The following is a 14,418-nucleotide window of genomic DNA, read 5'->3' as shown; positions in this document are numbered from 1 at the left end:
CGGGACTGAGTGAGATGGGCCAGACACACCCTGTAGCCCTCCTGTGGTCCCTCCCAGGCTGGTCCATCTCCCCAGCCTTGATAATGCACCAGTGGGGTCCCTTGGCCTGGCCTACGGGATCGGGCTGAAACTGGCTCTCTGACATCCCCCGAGAGGTCCGGGATTGTGAGAGGGCCCAGGCCAGGCCAAGGGACTCCATTGGTGCACAATGGGGGCCAGGGAGGGGCACAGGTTTGCCAGCCAGGGAGGGCTCCAGGCATGTCCAGCCCATCTTGCTCAGTCCCCATTGGTCGGACACCAGCAGCAGGCTAATCTGCCAGTTGGAGTGTCTGCCCCCTGGTGGTCAGTGCACATCATAGCAAGCGGTTGAGCAGCCTTAGCATATCATTAGCATATTATGCTTTGATTGGCCGAACAGCCGACTGGACAACCAGACACTTAGCATGTTAGGCTTTTATTATATAGGACTCTTTATTAAATTCATCGGACTCACATTATATTAATAATATATACCATTATGTAAATTTCAGGCATACAGCTTTATAATACAACATCTGCACACTCTATTGTGTGCCTCCCCTGAAGTCTAGTCTCCTCCCGTCACCTGTATTTGACCCCTTTTCCCTTTGTCCCCACCCCCATGCCCAAGACAAAAACCCTTCTGGAAGGTCACCTTCTCTCCATGGTTCGCCTGACAGCCCTTATAGATTTGCTCCTCTTGAGGACTTCATTCATTTCTGTGCTTCTCTTCCTGATCGTGTTATTTGTTTCTACTGTGACCTTTCTATGTTAGATTGCATCGATGTGTTTGCTGTGAGTGCCTTGAGCATGAATTCCTAATTCCGGCACCAGACAGCCACAAAGAGGCCCTCACACACCAGCGACTGAGGTCAGGAGGTGAGGTCGCATGTTGGGACTGGAGGGAACATTCCAGCCTTAGGAGTAGATCCTGAGCAAAGGGAATGTCCTGCCTCTTGCCAGGACTTGGTGGGAGAGGCAGGTCAAAGAGGGAGGCCCAAAGTCCCCACTCTTGGCATGAGAAAGGTTATTTGACTGTCCTTGGGGTAGCATTGTGGCAAAGGGGAGGGATGAGGGAATGGGTCAGGCCACCCCAAGTCCTTTCCCAGGCTGTATCTTGGGCACGTACCATTCTCTGGGCCTCAGTTTCCTCACGTGTGAAATGAGAACAACAATTGCCACCTTCAGAGGGTGTTGGGAGGGTTAGATGTGGGTGGAGCGTTGGGCAGTGTGGGGCACCAAGGGATGGATGCTGGACTGTAGACCAGAGAGAGACAGCTCCTTGCCTGTGGTCACCCAGTAAGCTGGCCTAGGGTGGGGAACCGGCTCACCCCCAATTAATAATTAGCATCTGTGTAACAGGGGTGACCTAGCTCACATCAGCAGAGCTCCATCAGCAGCTCTGTGTGGCGGGCTGGCTCAGAGGGAGGCATGGAGAACAGTGGGCCGACCAGACTCAGGGTGAATTCCAGTGGGCATTCTCCGAGGGTGAGGTCACCACCTCTAACTCCCCGGGGCTGCCTGAGTCACAGGCACCCTGAGCCAGCTCTGGAGCAGGAGGGGGTGGTGCAGGGCCAGGACACAGAGCCACATGTAAGGCCCTCAGCCTGGCACAAGGACGGGCTCCTCCCTGGTGGGTACTGTGGTCCTTATCTCGGGAAGCCTGGTGTTTCCTGTTTAAGACGCAGCTTAGAGTAGGGGGAAGCGTGGGGAGGGGAAAGCAGGGTGATGGACACGTCTTGAGCTCCTACTAGGCTTCTACCCACTTTGCCATGACCTCATTTGGTAATGATTGGTATTAACCTGTTTGTAGATGGTGCAACTAAAGTTCAAACTGGTGAAAATCTTGGCCCCAGTGGGAAAGCCATGTAGCTCATGGGTAAGAACACAAAGACTATGGGGTCAAACACAACTGAGTTCTGATCTGAGCTCCAGCACCTGTTAATGCCGACTGAATTCAGCTTCCTGGGCCTCAGTTTCCTCGTCTGTAAAATGGTGATAATAATAGTCGCTGCCTATTGTGAAATTTCAGTGAGATGCCACATAACACGCGTCTGGCCAGTGCGAGCCATCATCGTCCCCTTTCACTGATGTGACAATCAGCTTCAGGATGGCGAGGCTACTTGCCCAAGGTCACACCACTGGTGGGTGGCAAAGTCAGGACTTGAACCCAGGTCAGATTCTCCCTGCACACAACTATGGGGTGCCCAGTGGCGACCCCCAGCTTCCGAAAGGCTGTCAGGAGGTGGCTGGAGAGGTGACACTGTTGGAACAACAGTGGCCAGATTTCCGATGGGGCCATGGAAGCCAGCGCTGGGGCCTGGGTCAGGGGCAGGTCTCCAGGCAGGAGCCAGAAACTGCAGAGCTGCCTGGAAGCTTGCTTGCCCCCCAGCGTCCTTGTCAGCCACGGACACGGCCCCAGCATTGTTCTCTGGACCCTCCCAGCCCAGGGCCTGCACATTCGGGATTTCCGGAGGCCTGGCCAGAACTACCTTCACTTTCCGGAGAAACTTTCCCCCGGTGGCCGGTGGTCGAGGTGGGGACTGCTGGGAAGGCCACTGGCGGCAGGTCTGTCAACATCCCCTTGACTGAACATGTCCGGGCCCCAGAGACGGCCCTCCTCGCTCACCTCTCATTTTCATTTTCGGGCTGGCTCCAAGTCCCTTTCACACGCACACCGTGACCTGGGCGCGTGCCCCTTTCTGTGCCCTTAGGAGGGAGACTGGGCGGTACCTGAGCTCCCCTCAGTGCTGCCATTGGCCCGGGAGTGGCCCGCAGCCCCTTGCTCTGATGTCTGGAGCATCAGCTTCTCGAGGGCCTGGTCACTCTCCATGTTCCGTGTTTAGAAGGAACTCACGGTGGTGGCCACCAGCCACTCATCCACATGCTTCTGAGAGCGGCTAACGCTCTGGGATGATGAGCACGCCTAGCTGAAGCGGGTCTCAGCCATCCCTGCCATTCCACTGGGCTCAGTCTGCTCCTCTGGGAAGGGGGAGAGCTGCTGGTGGGGGTGTGGTGGGGTGACAGCAGGGAGCACCAGTGAGGGAGCCAGCACAGCAAACTCAAGCTCCCGTCCCACCTCCTGCCCCCAGGCCAACTGGACAGACTGGGCATCAGGAGAGTAAATACCCAGAAGCCACACCCAGGACAGCAGCAGCTGGGGGGGCCTGTGGCTGTGATCCCTTTTCCTGGGCTCAGCAGGTGTCTGCATTTCAGAGCGGGGGAGGCTGGTGCCCGTGCCCCCAGCAGGACCACCGGGCCCTGCAGCTGCACTGCCAACCCCTCTGCCACAGGCCCAGGAGCCGAGGTGGCACCCACAGGGCAGCAGTGGGGCAACGCTGCAGAGCCAGCAGCGCCGGGTGAGTTCAGCGCCGTGGAATTAGTCGAAGGGGATCTCCCTGCGGATTGTGTGCCCACGGCCAGTGACTCAGGCCAGGAGCAGCCTCACGGGCAGCGGCTGCCAACCTGGGAGGTCATGGCCACCAGCTCACCTGGCACCAGCACACCTTGTAAGGAGAGGGAGCTGAGGCCCTGCCAGGCCTTCTCCACACCTACCCAGGGCAGAGAGGCCAGACCCCCACGTGGCCTCAAACCTGGCTTCGTCACTTATTTTTTGGCATTGTCACTTTCTAGATGTGACCTTGGGCAAGTGAATTTCTCTGAACCAGTTTCTTCACCTGTGATATAGAAATGCTGGCCTCACAAGAGAGGAATTAAATGAGGTAATGTGTGTGGAAATCGCTTGGCAAGGGGCACCTTTTAAGGAGTGGCAGTGGGTGTAGTGGGAAGGGCCCGGGCTTGGGAGTCAGGGTGCCTGGACCTGGATTCTGGCCCTGCCTCTTACTCTCTGGGTGTCTTTGAAAGCTTGGCATCAGTGCCTCTTCCATAAAACGAGCTGTCACTACCTGTCTCATCAGCCGGTTGTGGGATTAAGATCTCACATACACTACACTTTATACGCTGATAGGGGAGGGGCCGGCCTGTCCGGCCTTGAACCCCAGCCCAGGTACCTGCGGGCTTCATGGTCTTGGACAGGTCCTCACGCTCTCAGAGCGGCTCTCATGTGTAAAAGGGAACAAGGGTATTGCTCACCTAGGGCGGCTGCTGGGGGCGAGGTGCTCAGACCAGTGCCTGGCACCCAGGAAGTGCTCTCACTCATGACACATGGCTCTTTCTCCACCATCGCCAGTTGCTGGTCTGTTTCCCCTCCACGGCCTTTGAGATCCCAGGCCTGTCGTCTTTCTGAGGCCACAGGCCCCACACCACACTTTTGAGGCAACCCCACTCTTCTGGTCATCACAGCAGCCTTCCCAAGGCAGTCCCTGGGCGGACCCCTCAAAGACCTGAGTAACTCAGGTAGCTCCGATGGGAACAGGCAAGCCACTGAGGAGTGTGCACACAGCTGTGGACATAGCACCCAGGACCTAGGGGGAGGGTGCCAGGATACCCTGCTGTCCAGCACCCATGGCTCCTGGATATCTGGCACCCATCTGGGCAACCCCGCCAAGGGGCAGCTCAAACCTAGGAAGGAGATGGAGGCAGGCCCCTCAGCTGGCAGCCTGGTCTGCCCGGCCCTCCTCTGTGGGCCTCAGGGAGCTGAGAACAGAGTCCAGCCCCAAGGCTGAGGGGTTCCTGCAGCATGGACAGCCGGCGGGCTCCCTCAGGCACCAGGCGTCACATGGGAGTGGCCATGTGCCAGTCAGTAGAGGAGGAGGCCACAGAGGACCAAGGGGACCAGTTGTAATAGCCCAGGCTTCAGAGGCAAACATGTCTGGGTAGAAACCTTGGATCTGGCCTGTGAGCCTCAGTGTCCTCATCTGTATAATGGGGCCAATGTGCATGTGAAGGTGCCCCTAGAACAGTGGCCATCACTGACAATGTTAGTAGGGAGAGGGCTGATCAAGGGCAAGTGGGTGGTGGGAAGTCAGAGACAGGGGGAGAGCAGCCCGGCCTGGGAAGGGGTCTCAAGTGCTCCCAGAGCCACAGATGGAAGCTGGCGACAGTGCAAACCTCCATTTTATTGGTCTTGTTTGTTTATAACAGAGCCTCCTGCTCAGAGAACCAAAGGGCTTGCTAATGGTGAGGGAGGGTGGAGTCTGAGTCTGCAGGACTCCCTGAGCCCAATGTGTTCACTGCTCTGGTGCCTGGGAGGAAAGAAGGGAGGTGGCCCGGGGGTGGGGTGGCTACCGAGTAATTTAGTGTGGGGCCCAGGGTCTGTTCTTTACAGCAGGAGGTAGAAGGATCACATAAAGTTCTTTATTACAGACCTACAAAAAATGAGAGAATTATATATTACTCTCACTTGTTTGGGTTTCTTTTTACAAAACAACAGCAGGAAAGAAAAATGCAGGAGGCAGATGAGCCAGGCACTGGGGTTAGGATCAGAAGGGCCCGGGGAGATGAGGACAAGCTGTTACTGGGCCCAGGCTCTCCAAGCACCTTGGGAGAGCTGACAGCCCTAGAGGGAGCAGACACTGAGAGTGGGAGACCGCTGTCCCCAGGTCAGCAGCAGCACCGTTCCCCTGGCGGCCACCCTGGCAGGCGGCCGGGCTGGAAGCACTGGAGGATCCGTGCGTGGAGGCCTGGTCTCCAAACATGGGCCCTCAGGGGCCAGACAGAAGGGAGGAGGCGGGAAGGGCCTGCACAGGACTGAGTTCTATCAGGGTCCTCCCAGGACCATGGGGCCCCAGCGGGCAAGAGCATCAGGGTTCTTTCCTGCTTGTCAGGCAATCAGCTTCTTCATGAAAGCCTCCAGCTGATCCTCATCCTTGATGCCCACAAACTTGTCCACCACGTCCCCATTCTTGATGGCCAGCACGGTGGGCACAGCCGACACCTAGACGGAGGGGACAAGGGAGGCCAAGTCATTCAGAGGTGACGTGAACTCTTCAGTCGCCATCCCCAGGCCTCTGTGGGGAAGCCTGGTGGCTCATGCAGGGCAGTGACTGCCCCAGCCCTGGGCGGGCCCCTCCCTTGGTGCAGGGGGACTGCAGGGCTGGTGGTCCCCCCAACCCCCAGAGAAACGTTTCCATTGTGGGCTCCCAGAAGTACCCTTCCTCCCCCAACCGCATGACTGACTCACTGGCCCAGTGGTTTGGCTGGAATGACAGGAGATTAAAATAACCCATGCAGCTGCAGGCCCGGCTGGGGCGGGGCAGAGCTGAGGGGCTAAGAGAACTCTCCGGGGGGGCAGCCTGGGATAAGGGAGACCAGGAGATGGAGTCTGAACCTGGCTTTGCGGCTCACTGGCTGGGGGCCCCGGCCAGGTCACACTCCTTCGGAGCTCAGGGTCCTTCCTCTTCCATCAAACAGGGGAGGTAGCATCTAGTTGTCGGTGTGGATTAGGGACTAAAGGTTCACATACAGAGCTGAGTGGTTGGGAGCTTGGGCTCCGAAGCTGGCTGAGCCCATCGCGGGCCACTCTGGGCAAGCCGCTTTGTCACTCTTATATATCAGTGTTATCATCGGCAAACCGGACACACTAACAGGACTCATATTAGAGGCTGCGGGGACTGAATGAAATAATGCAGATTCTCAGCACAGTGCCCTGCACCTGGCAAGGCCGCCAGCAGTGTTAGAACCTGGCACGGTGCCTGGTACACAGTAGGCACTCAGCATACGGTGGCTGCCTAGGGAAGGGCAGGACAGTCTAACCCAGGGCCTCATGAGAACCACTTCAGCTCAACGCTATGATGGTTAAAAGGGTCCAGAAAGTCACCACACTGGAACTGGACAGTGTGGGAAGAGGGCTCAGCAATATATGGTCTGGCGTTTCTTTATTATGGGGGTTGGCGGCAGCATTCTTGGCCTATGAGGCGTCCTCTCAAACTCCCTCAGGGGACCTGCATAGATGACATGGTATGTAAATAAGGCCCATGATACTCTGTAACACGATTTGCTGACGGTAATGAGCATTTTCTGTTCCCTGGGCTCCCTGCCTGCCACTGGTGGCCATTTGGAAAAAAATATATAAACACAACAAGATAAACACTGACTTATCTTCCACGAAGTTAACTACAGCAGTGATTTAGACAAACACACCAGGTCTTCACTTATCCCGGGTGCTGTCCTGCCCATGAGTCATCCTCGGGAGCCAGTCTTAGCATTTACAATGTTCAGCTGTATGTATGTCAGTTACAAAGAACCGCAGGCCACTCACAGACTTTGTGGGGCAGGCCTGGCACCCTCTCCTAATGGCCTTTGGGGACAAACGCAGCAGGTAAGATGACAGGGTCCCTGTCTTGGTTAGTGTCTTCAGGGCCCTTTAAGGACCAGCCTGGGGCTGATGTGGGTGGCATGTGTGGGCAGACCGCATGTCACTAGTTCCTGTCCTTGTCACTCTTGACTCTGGCCTGGGTGATGGCATGAAGTGCAAGGGTCCAGCACGTGGCGTGCCCTGTCTCCAGACACGGGCAGGGCCCAGAAAAGCATGCTCCAGGATGCACCAGGGGCCACCGAGGCACATGGTTTGATGGTAAGATCACAGGGCTGGTGCTTTGTTCTCTTGCACCCTCTAGTGGTCTGTGAAGGGAGCGGCCTCGAATCTGGCAACTTTTAAGCACTAACTTTCACTTGGCCCTTGCTGGATCCCACCCTGTCCTCTCTTTTTTTAACTATCAGTGTTTTTTGTTTGTCTGAGCTACCTGTCTGGCCAGGGCTTTGTCCTCTGTTTCTTAATAGAAACAAAAGCTGTCTGTCATTGCATGTGAAGTGACCGAATTGTTTCTACGTGTCCTCTAAGCAGGACTGAAGTGGACTTGTTTTCCTCAAGAACTTCAAATAAGTCCTATCATGATGGCACGTGTAGCCACACATGTGCTCGCACATACAGATCGCACAGCCGATGGGTGTACAGCATACATGCTATGACTGTATTTTCATGACAACCAAGGTCTGTCATTACTGATCAAGGGCGTCCTTTGAAGTTTAAGCTTATACACATAAACTTATACACAGAGCCACGGGCATGCCAGAGCCTGGATTTTCCCAACACTGCAGGGGTACCGGGGCTGTGACTGGGCTCCCCTCACCCCCAAGGAGGAGGATATGGCTTTGCTGACCCTGAGTTTGGCTCACAAATCAGGAGGGGGCTGGTGCTTATAAACAAGGCCTCAGGGAAGTGCACACAGGTCCTGGGCACATTCTCCGGGAGCTCATGTCCCTGAAAGCCGTCTCACCCCAGTTTCCTCCAACTGTTAAGGATCTACCAAGGGACAGGCACAGTGCTAGGCTTTGCAAGGGACTGGCGACCTCCTCCTAGCTAATTGCAAAACTAATGCAAAGGGAGAGATGACTGCCACCCTGGCTGCCACATATCGAGCGCTTTTTAAGTGCCACTAACCACTTGTGTGTATGATCTCATAAATTCTTGCCTCAAGTTGGGGTCATTTTCAAGACGAGAAGACTGAGGCACACAGATTGAGCGACAAGGGGAGGAGCTGGGATCTGACTTGGCTGTCCGTGAAGCAGTGATCACGTTACCTGGTACCTTGGCCCAAGAGCGAGGAACTGGAGGTAAATACCACGTCCCCGCAGGGCTAGGAAGCACCAGCAGAGAAGCGTTCAAAGGATCCCAGGCTTCAAACGAGAAAGGCCAAGTGCTCTGTGAAAGCTTTTAGATACAGGAAGATTCTTGGGGAAAACACTATTGAAAAAAATCAAATCCAACCCCATGACCTCCTGGGAAAGGCAACACAGTGGAGACAGTGAAAAGGTCAGTGGTTGCCAGGGGTTCACGGGGAGGAGGGAGAAAAGGGGAGCACAGGATTTTAGGGTTCTGAAACTGTTCTGTTTGATGCTGTGATTGTGGACACATGTCATTAAAATTTTTTCCAAACCACCAGGAGGGAACCCTCTCGTTGACAGGTGAGAAGGGCCTTTGTAAGACTATCATGGCCCACGGCCAGCCCAGGGCTTTAACTTTTTTCCTAAAATATATTTTTATTGATTTCAGAGAGGAAGGGAGAGGGAGAGGAGACAGAAAAATCAATGTGAGAGAGAATCATTGATTGGCTGCCTCCTGCATGCCCCCCCTTTCCCGCCCCCCGGGAATTGAACTGTGGCCTCCTGGTGGATTGGGTAAATTTTTAATAGGTCGATCGCAACCACTGAGCCACATCAGCCAGGAACTTTGCTTCTCAATACTTGGTCCCAGACTCCCAGAGGCATCACTGGGAAGCTTGTTAGAAATGCAGAATCTTCGCCAAAACCGGTTTGGCTCAGTGGATAGAGCGTCGGCCTGCGGACTGAAGGGTCCCAGGTTCGATTCCGGTCAAGGGCATGTACCTGGGTTGTGGGCACATCCCCAGTAGGAGATGTGCAGGAGGCAGCTGATAGATGTTTCTCTCTCATCGATGTTTCTAGCTCTCTATCTCTCTCCCTTCCTCTCTGTAAAAAATCAATAAAATATATTAAAAAAAAAAGAAAGAAATGCAGAATCTTGGGCCCTACCTGGACCTACTGAATCAGTCTGCTTTTCAACATCCCAGGTCATACACATGCTTGAGAAGCACTGATTTAGAAGACGTTCAAAACAGGGGATATGGTAGTGACTGAAGTATATAGTACATTCCAGCTAAGGACTGTCTATGAAGTTACATGGAACATAAAACAAAAAAAAAACAACAAAAAAAAAACTAACAAAAAACCCAAACGAGGGACCCTAAAAGTTGGCAGTGGCTGTGTCTGGATGGTAAGATTACAGGTGACTTTCCCCCTTAGCGTTACTTGGCTGTTGTCCTAATGCTTTTTGAAGGGCACCCTGTAAGATTAGGAGATAAAAGGGTGAAACTCCAAGCATGAGAAGTAGGATGTGAGCCTGGCTGGTGTGGCTCAGTGGATCAGCGTCAACCCAAGAACCAAGAGGTTGCTGGTTTGATTCCCGGTCAGGGCACATGCCCAGGTTGGGGCTTGATCCCCAGTAGGGGGCGTGCAGGAGACATCCCATCCATGATGTTTCTTTCATTGATGTTTCTATCTCTATCCCTCACCCTTCTCCTCTCTCTAAAAATCAACAAAAACATAAAAAAAAATAGTGGGATGTGAGGGGAGGGGCATTTGTGTGAGGAAAGAGACCCATGAGGGTGTGCTGGGCATGGGGGCTGTCAGGAGGGCTGGGGAAGAGGTGCCTAATTCCATGCATATAATTTTAAGCGGTTTCTCCAACACGTTATCCAACATTTGGAAAAGCACTCAGGCCTTGGAGGAAGCTATCCCAGGATTTCTTAGCTGCCACGGCTTCCTCAGGCTCCCTTCCAAAAGGACAGGTGTGAAGGAAGGAAGGAAGGCTGGGGAGGGTCAGGAAGCATTCCTGTTGGGGCTTCCTAGCCTGCAGGGACATCTGCCCAGGGCTTGGCAAAACAAGGAGGTTGGGCTCAGCTGACTGGGCCCAGCAGCCTTGGGGTCTACGTGACCCGCACATACTATCTGGACAGTGAGAGGAGGAGAGAGATCTTATCTCATAGGAGTTGTGTGTCTCCCCGCCACTCCCCCCCCCCAACACACACACTTTCTAGGCTTAACACAGGACCTTGGTGCCCGCCCTACATCACCAGGTCCCCTGGAATGCGGGTGGGGTGGCCTGGGAGCTCTCACCACCAGTGTGACCACCATTGGCAAGGACTGGGTTACTCTTCTTTTCATCTGCACTGTTACCACAGTTCCTGGCACATGGTGGTGTCTGCTGAGGTTCCACTGGCGGAGCCTGAAGCTGTGGTATCGGGCATTGCCAGAGGGAGCGTAAGACTTTAAGCCTGCCCATTGCCCTGGGGATGCCCAGGAGCTCCAGCCCTAAGCTCACACCAGAAGGCTACACCCTCACTCTCCCAGCTGCTGTGGGCCTCCGGGGACGGAGGGCAAGGAGGGAAAGCTAGGGGCACCTGAATGGTCAGGCAAGTGCTCCTTTGACCGAGTGATCAGTGGGAGAGCTTTTGAAAAATACAGCGACTTATCCCCCCTCCCACCCAAGCTCTTGTAAGCGGCTGTCCCAGTATCATGGGTGTTCTAGAATAGTAAAAAGCTAGCGAAATTCAGGGACAAGCGGAATAGGGAAATTAAGGCCGATAGTTAAACTGCACTTATAGTCAGCTTGTAAATCCTATTTTCCCTAAACCAAGGACACTTAAGAGTAAATAGTTTTGCCCGACCAGCGCAGCTTGGTGGTTGAGCATCGATCTATGAGCCAGGAGGTTTCAGTTTGATTCTTGGTCAGGGCACATGCCCGGGTTGCAGGCTTGATCCCCAGTGTGGGGTGTGCAGGAAGCAGCTGATCAATGATTCTCTCTCATCATTGATGTTTCTCTCTCCCTCTCCCTCTAATCAATAAAAATATATTTTAAAAAAAGAAGAGCAAAAGGTTTGCACTTCTTCCCAACCAGAGAGTAAATAGCTGAAATCACCCCACACAGGGATACAGATAACAGAAATCCAATTAAGTGCCATTTGCCAACCACAGCCAAGGACAGACAAATTAAGAGAAAAAATCTAATTTTGGTAATCAGCATAAAGCTCGTGAATATTTTACTGACCTGCCCCTAAGACCTCCCCTAAACATCCAGACTTTAAAGCCCCTGAAAATGAAGGTCCCTCCCGCCTCAGGCACATGTCCCCTGACCTCTAGGGACCCCATGAGCCTGGCAGTCGGGAAGCAATGGTCCTGTTTCCATGTCCTTAATGTGTTTTGCTGTGGCCAGTAAACTCTTGCTTACTTTTCTACACTGTCTCTTGATGAAAATCTTTCCCTCGAGAAGAGGAGAACTGAGGCTCCTCTCCCCCAGGTAACAGATGGTCTACCTGGGTAACATCCCCCGCTCCTGCAGCAGTTAGTCACGGCTTTGCCTGCCCTGCACCGGGCAGCCTGATTCTCCCTCAGGTGATCCCTCAGTCCCAGCTCAACGGGCTCCACCCTCCACCTGCACTTCCTGCTCCAGGACAGGCTGGAGCAGTGGTTCTCAACCTTCCTAATGCGCGACCCTTTAATACAGTTCCTCATGTTGTGGTGACCCCCAATTTCACTGTTACAAATTGAACATAATTAAAGCATAGTGATTAATCACAAAAACAATATGTAATTATATATGTGTTTTCCGATGGTCTTAGGCGACCCCTGTAAAAGGGTTGTTTGGCCCCCAAAGGGGTCGCGACCCACAGGTTGAGAACCGCTGGGCTGGAGGATGCGCATCTTTGCTTGACCTGGTCTAGGAAGAGCTGATCCTGAACTTCCAAACTCTGAGGAGGCCCCTCTTTCAGTCACTTGTTATCTGAAGGAGGGAGGGGAGGGGATTCATTCCAGCCAGAGCCAGGTATTTCCAGAGAAACAGAAACCTGGACATTCATGTGAAATCTTCTGAGTTTTAAATACCAACATCTGGTTTGGGATTTTAAGCAAGCTCTGCTGCAGGCACACAGGCCCTGCTATTCTGGCAGCAAACCTGTGAGACCCTGACCTCAGGGCCTTTGCATCTGAAGTCTGCTCTGCCCAGACTGCTCTTCAATAGCTGCCTCCAGGTCTCAGATGTGGATTCTCCCTGAGACCTTCCCTCGCCCACCCTTTTGAAAAGGAGACCCTCCCCGCCCCAGGCTCAGCACTCACACCCCCTCTCCCTGACTTACTTTTCTCAATTGCATTTATTATCCACAATACGGATCAGGGAACTACTGCCCACAGGCAAACCCAGACGGCTTCCTGTTTTTGTAAATAAAGTTTTATTTGCACACAACCATGCCTATTTGTTTATATACTGTCTATGGCCCCTTCAGTGCTACAATGACAGTTGAGTATTTGCAACAGAGACCAATGCCCTACGAACCCGCAAATATGTGCCCCCTGGTCCCTTAGAGAGAGCTGGCTAACCCTAACCTAAAATACCAGAACGTAGGCTCCAGGAAGGCAGGATTTTGTCGTTTTGTTCACTGCCATTTGGACAGCACCAAGTAACAGCACCTGGCACTTAAGGGACTCTAAATCAGGCTACTTCATGTCCTTGTGGATGCCCTGCTCTTGGCCCTTCCTTCTTCACCATGCATCCTTCATGGCTCTGCTCAGAGTCCCTCTAATATGATGCCTTCCTTGTCCCCCGGCTCGGGGCACCCCCGCCCCCCGAGACAATCAGTCCCTTCTTTTGTGCATGTCTTTTCTCATCCTACATGGAAATGACCTGTCTGCTTGTTCTGTCCCTGACACTAAGGGCTGCTTGGGGACAAGGAGCTCATCTGTGCCAGAGCCTAAATGCCTGGCACACTGCAGGGCTCTCAAACAACTGCTGACTGAACCTGTGGATGAGTGAACTTGGGTTCAAAGGAATGCATCAACGTCCGGAATGCAGAGGGCCGGCTGGTCACGCGTTCTACTTTCTACAGGTGGCAAAGAGAGACACGTGGCTGAGAGGTTCAATGGAGTCACCACTGCAAAGTGCTCTGAGTCACTGAGCGCTCCAGGAAAATCAGGACACCTCCCTGACTGGTCTCCAAGACATCCATCTCCTGCACCAGCCATCCCGTGGCCCCAAGCAGCCCCCAAACCAGTGGTCGGCAAACTGCGGCTCGCAAGCCACATGCAGCTCTTTGGCCCCTTGAGTGTGTCTCTTCCACAGAATACCAACTTCTGCGCATGGGCCACAAAGTTTCAATCGCACTGTACATGCGCGCCCGCACATGGTATTCTGTGGAAGAGCCACACTCAAGGGGCCAAAGAGCTGCATGTGGCTCGCGAGCTGCAGTTTGCCGACCACTGCCCCAAACCAACCGCCCTGTAGCAATCCCCTGCCCATCCATACCTCATACTCTATAGCGAGGTCTGTGTGGTCGTCAATATCCACCTTGGCCATCACCACCTTTCCATGCTGCTTGGCCACCACCTTCTCTAACCTTGGCCCCAGGATCTTGCAGGGGCCACACCACCTGGAAGGGGAGAAAGGAAGCACCCCGTCACAAAAGCACTCACCAACTGACCTACGGGCTCCCCAAAACATGCCCTTGACCCACACCTTTCCGAGGGACCTTTTGCCCTTATTACCTGTTTATAGTGTTTGAATATTAACCTGTAATGCTGCTATGCCAAATGGCAATGCCAGGAGACTCTGTAACGGGGCCTCATCCTGAGACTCTTATAAAGGTTATTTCACTTACTGCGACAGAGCTAAAAGAAATGTGTTGTCATGTAGGAAAACACAGGACTTGAGATTAAAGGTTTGGGTTCGAAGAGGGCTCCCCACCGACCAGCCGATCGTTCTGGGGCCCGGTTTCCTCATGTGAAAGAGAGGCTACTCTCAGGGCTGTGATGAGAAGTCAGCGGAGGCAGCACGGGCGAACGTGCTGTGTGAGCTGTGGGATACCTCGAAGACTTCACTGACTCAGAACTAAACGGAGGAGAAACCAATGGCTGGGCGGGGTCTACAACGTGTC

At 53.7% G+C, this 14,418-nt stretch overlaps 1 protein-coding gene across 4 annotated transcripts in view; it reads right to left on the bottom strand.

The window, feature by feature from the left end:
• Window positions 1-5,016: 5,016 nt before the first annotated feature.
• The window catches only part of TXN2 (thioredoxin 2), a 14,390-nt gene continuing 4,988 nt past the window's right edge, over window positions 5,017-14,418 (bottom strand). For 3 of the 4 annotated variants that reach the window (XM_015559865.1, XM_015559864.1, XM_006757435.2), the window contains exons 3-4: window positions 13,791-13,914; window positions 5,017-5,854 (exon numbers count right to left, since the gene is read on the bottom strand). In XM_015559865.1, coding sequence (XP_015415351.1) covers window positions 5,741-5,854; window positions 13,791-13,914 — 238 coding nt within the window. In that variant the 3' untranslated portion in view covers window positions 5,017-5,740. The remainder of the gene's footprint in view (window positions 5,855-13,790; window positions 13,915-14,418) is intronic. The other variant, XM_006757436.2, reaches the window with a different exon arrangement.

This window comes from Myotis davidii, unplaced genomic scaffold (genome assembly GCF_000327345.1).
Source record: "Myotis davidii unplaced genomic scaffold, ASM32734v1 scaffold514, whole genome shotgun sequence".
In the NCBI taxonomy this organism is placed as follows: Eukaryota; Metazoa; Chordata; class Mammalia; order Chiroptera; family Vespertilionidae; genus Myotis; species Myotis davidii.
This window is presented reverse-complemented; position numbering and strand designations above follow the sequence as displayed.